Source organism: Gymnoscopelus braueri (genome assembly GCF_963280865.1).
Source record: "Gymnoscopelus braueri genome assembly, chromosome: 20".
NCBI lineage: Eukaryota > Metazoa > Chordata > Actinopteri > Myctophiformes > Myctophidae > Gymnoscopelus > Gymnoscopelus braueri.
Window position 1 is genome coordinate 1,420,904 of NC_137622.1, and position 3,773 is coordinate 1,424,676.

Genomic DNA, 3,773 nt, shown 5'->3' on the forward strand with positions numbered 1-3,773 from the left:
CCTGTTCACCATAACCTGTTAAGACCTGAGCCCGATTCTACAAATGTCTTCTAAATACTAACAGTTTTCTGAAAAACCTGTTGCTATACCAGTGGTTCTCAAACTTTATCATGTCAAGGACCCCCCAAATTATATGTAGGCTATCTGGCCGCGGACCCGCATCTCAAAAGTATTTTGTACCAGGGACCCCCAGAAGCAAACATTTGAGTTTTATGATTGATTGATGGAATACTTTATTAGCAGTTTGCAGAAAATATCACAGGAAAGTACAGTTCAATACAAGGTCTGCTAAGAGGATTTTAAACCCAAGAAAGCCTATGGCTTGTTTCCTTTGTGGTCCTTTGCGATTTTGGGAAATCGGACAGATCCGTGTTGATCACATGACTATAGAGATACTGTGCACCGATTTGTGTGAGGTTTGGACAAAATCTGTAGGAGTGATATCCAAAAATGTGTTTTACACAAATCGGCCTCCTGGTGGCGCTATAACAGGCCAATCTGAAAAACTGGGGGCAGAGGTTCTGCTTTGGCATCCAGGGAGTGTGTGTGCACAGTTTCGCAGCGGCCAGGCCAACAGTGCCGGAGATTAGCTGTTAGGGTAACACACACACACACGCACGCACGCACGCACGCACGCACGCACGCACGCACGCACGCACGCACGCACGCACGCACGCACGCACGCACGCACACACACACACACACACACACACACACACACACACATATACACACATATACACACACACACACACACACACACACACACACACACACACACACACACACACACACACACACACACACACACACACACACACACACACACACAGGGTGGTGCAAAACATACTCTCTCGCCATGCCTTTCAGGGAGGTGAGACAAGGCAGGTACAGAACTACAGGGGCAGACAGGAAACACTAGGAACACTAGAAAAAAAGATACAGAACACCAAGACAAAAGGCAACAACAGAGAAACAGAAATACAAGACAAATACAGAACAACAAAACAAGGCCTAAAGAGTCCAAAAACTAAACAAGAGAGTCAAAGTCCAAGGGTTGAGGAGCGGACCGTGACACTACTATGCAAAACATCATATAAAGAGTCAGTCAAAATGCTTGCTTTAAAAAATATGTATATTCAAAGATTTGTCAAAAATGTTCAAGATTTTTTTAATAGTCAACCAATGTGCTACATATACGTATACAGCTAAAATCTAAAAAGACACAGCTGCTTTCCTGGTCTTAATGGGTTAATTGAAAACACAACTATTTAAACAACTTGGCCAAAGTATAACAGAAAACTGCTTTAGTTTATTCTCCTCCTGTCCTCTGTCGTGACATGACACAACAATACCCTCTCTTTCGTAGAGCACAATGGTCTGTCTGACTCAACCACTACAGACACCTTTGTCAATGCAGCCTGACCAAAGGCCTTTTCGAATGATTTCAATCTACAGTTCTTAAACATAAAGCTTGATCAAAAGGTTTTCAGTTGATTACATTTGGCTGTAAAACTGAAATAGACAAATAACAGGATGTAGAAATAACAAAAGCCCTATAACTCACTTGAGTATGGCAAATTGAACATTACATATTAGTATTGCATAGTTTTCCATTATACAGACAACAGAGAGAGAGAGAGAGAGAGATAGAGAGAGAGAGAGAGAGAGAGAGAGAGAGAGAGAGAGAGAGAGAGAGAGAGAGAGGGGGAATCTTTATTGTTATGTCTTGTTTACATGTAGGCCTAGATAAAAATCATTTCAGAGAGATGTTGTTTTGTGGGGAGTTTACACAACATCCAAAGGCATGAGACCAGACCGGTTTGTGGATAATGACTGTTACAAGCGTCACAGGCTTGGGAAACAAAAGCAGGGGCGGAGGAGGTAAAGGAGGAGATAAAGGAGGAGGTAAAGGTCAATTATAAAAGAGTCCACCTCGCCTCTTGCCAGTCACAACAGAGACCCTGCAACAGCAAACATGTGGAACTTTACCAGGCTCATTTCTGCACTAGGACTCCTGTGCTTAATTGGTAAGTTTGGATATACAAACATTATCATAAAATGTAAGCTTATAGCCTATAGATAATACATAAACATTTAAATTATGGAAATAAGCTCTTTAGCTTTATTGTGTTTGATCCTTTTGACAGATAAATGTAAAAATATACTGTCTATGAATTTTGTCAATAAACTTATCAATCAAAAACATGCTGTCAGTAATAGGCTGATAATAAAAAATAAAATCTTCAACAATTCTCTTCTCTTTGATAGTTTTGGCACAAGAAGAAACCATCTCTGATAATGGCATAGAGGTAAGTTAGAAATATATCATATAATGACAGCAGTTGTCTTCTTGTTAACCTTCATACTTTGTTGTTAGAATATAATAATGTGTCTTTATTTTTCCAATAGCCCGACTGCGGCCATTATTTTTTGCCGGTATGTACGCGTGAGTATGCTCCGGTCTGTGGAACCAACGAGCAAGAATATTCAAACGAATGCATGCTGTGTCTGTCAAACAGGTAGGCCTCTGTTTGATGTGTGGTTTGTTTTTTGTGCATGTGTCATGTTTACTTGTCTGTGCTTCTCATGGTTAATGTTTCACTCTCATTTCCACAGTGAAATGAAGACCAACGTCAGGATCAAGAATAAAGGGGAATGCTAGACAGATGAAAGACAGAAGTTGATGTTCTTGTTCAACTCAACACTTGGTTTTGAAAAGCAAAGAGATGTTTGTGTGTATCTCTGAAGGAGGGAAATAAATGTGATTTTCAAAAACAAAATAAAAGTGAGTCTTATCCTTCTTTTTCTTCTTTATCAAGTGTTATGGGGAAGGGTATGTGTGTGTGAATGTTTGTATCAAGGGGGCTCTAAACAACACAATTGCACTTCCACCCATGGCGGCCATAGCTGAGTGGTTAGTGAGCCCACCATATACAGTGACAAAAAACACCCCAAGGAGTGGGGACCATTCTATTCTATTAGATTCTAGGGGGCGCCACACAACGTCACTGTTGCCAAAACGTAATTGGCTAAACTGTTTTTATTTAAATGTTTGGCATATTGGTATTTTTATTTCTTTGAAAATATAGCCGCATGTGAGCTTCCAGATTGGCTAAATTAAAATTCTGTATCTCTGCTGTCGGACAGAAACCAGCTATGCCCAAAATATTAACTTTTCAGGAAAAAAACAAAGAAAAATATGTTTTTAGAACAACTCAATACTGCCTCATCAAAGTTGGTATAGTGACTTTATGCATTGTCAGATACTTGAATGTGTCCTTATTATATTATCATCACTTTACCCAAATACAGCTCAAGTGGAGTTAGGAGTTTATTTGACCATTAATGTGGTGGGCCAGATTGCAAGTTTAGCCATTCCAGACGTAACATTTAGCTGTGTATGTACAATCTTTTTTGTCACTCGAACCTGAGACAGAGACAGAGAGAGAGAGAGAAACTGAGACAGAGACAGAGACAGAAAGAGAGAAACTGAGACAGACAGACATAGTGGAAAATATATACTGTCCATGCAGAATGGTAAATGCATGGATAGTAGGCAAATGATTATTTGCCCATCATGAAGCAAGCCCCATGGCATCTTACCATAACCAAAAACACCCTTCCAGCATGCAAGGTAATAGATCCCTGAACCAGGGCCAGATCTAGACTTCTTTTATTGGGGGTCAGTATGAAATGTTGACTCTTGTCCAATGCAGACATTAGTGTGGCTAAGACATATATTACCATTGCTGTATATGTATATTTTTGAC

The 3,773-nt window shown here is 40.0% G+C and overlaps 1 protein-coding gene across 1 annotated transcript; it reads left to right on the top strand.

Annotated features, from left to right (window-relative positions):
- The first annotated feature begins 1,889 nt into the window (after positions 1 to 1,889).
- On the top strand, positions 1,890 to 2,788 carry LOC308076216 (trypsin inhibitor ClTI-1-like). Its single transcript, XM_080416390.1, has 4 exons — positions 1,890 to 2,030; positions 2,272 to 2,312; positions 2,413 to 2,522; positions 2,620 to 2,788. The coding sequence occupies exons 1-4, from the start codon at positions 1,979 to 1,981 to the stop codon at positions 2,663 to 2,665; spliced, it is 249 nt and encodes an 82-aa protein (XP_080272516.1). The 5' UTR covers positions 1,890 to 1,978; the 3' UTR covers positions 2,666 to 2,788.
- Positions 2,789 to 3,773: the final 985 nt, after the last annotated feature.

Excerpts from the sequence above, each read along its gene's own strand:
- LOC308076216 (XM_080416390.1), top strand. The coding sequence starts at position 1,979 with ATGTGGAACTTTACCAGGCTCATTTCTGCACTAGGACTCCTGTGCTTA. Across the intron at positions 2,031-2,271 it reads AGGACTCCTGTGCTTAATTG|TTTTGGCACAAGAAGAAACC; the intron begins GTAAGTTTGGAT and ends TCTCTTTGATAG. Across the intron at positions 2,313-2,412 it reads TCTCTGATAATGGCATAGAG|CCCGACTGCGGCCATTATTT; the intron begins GTAAGTTAGAAA and ends TTTTTCCAATAG.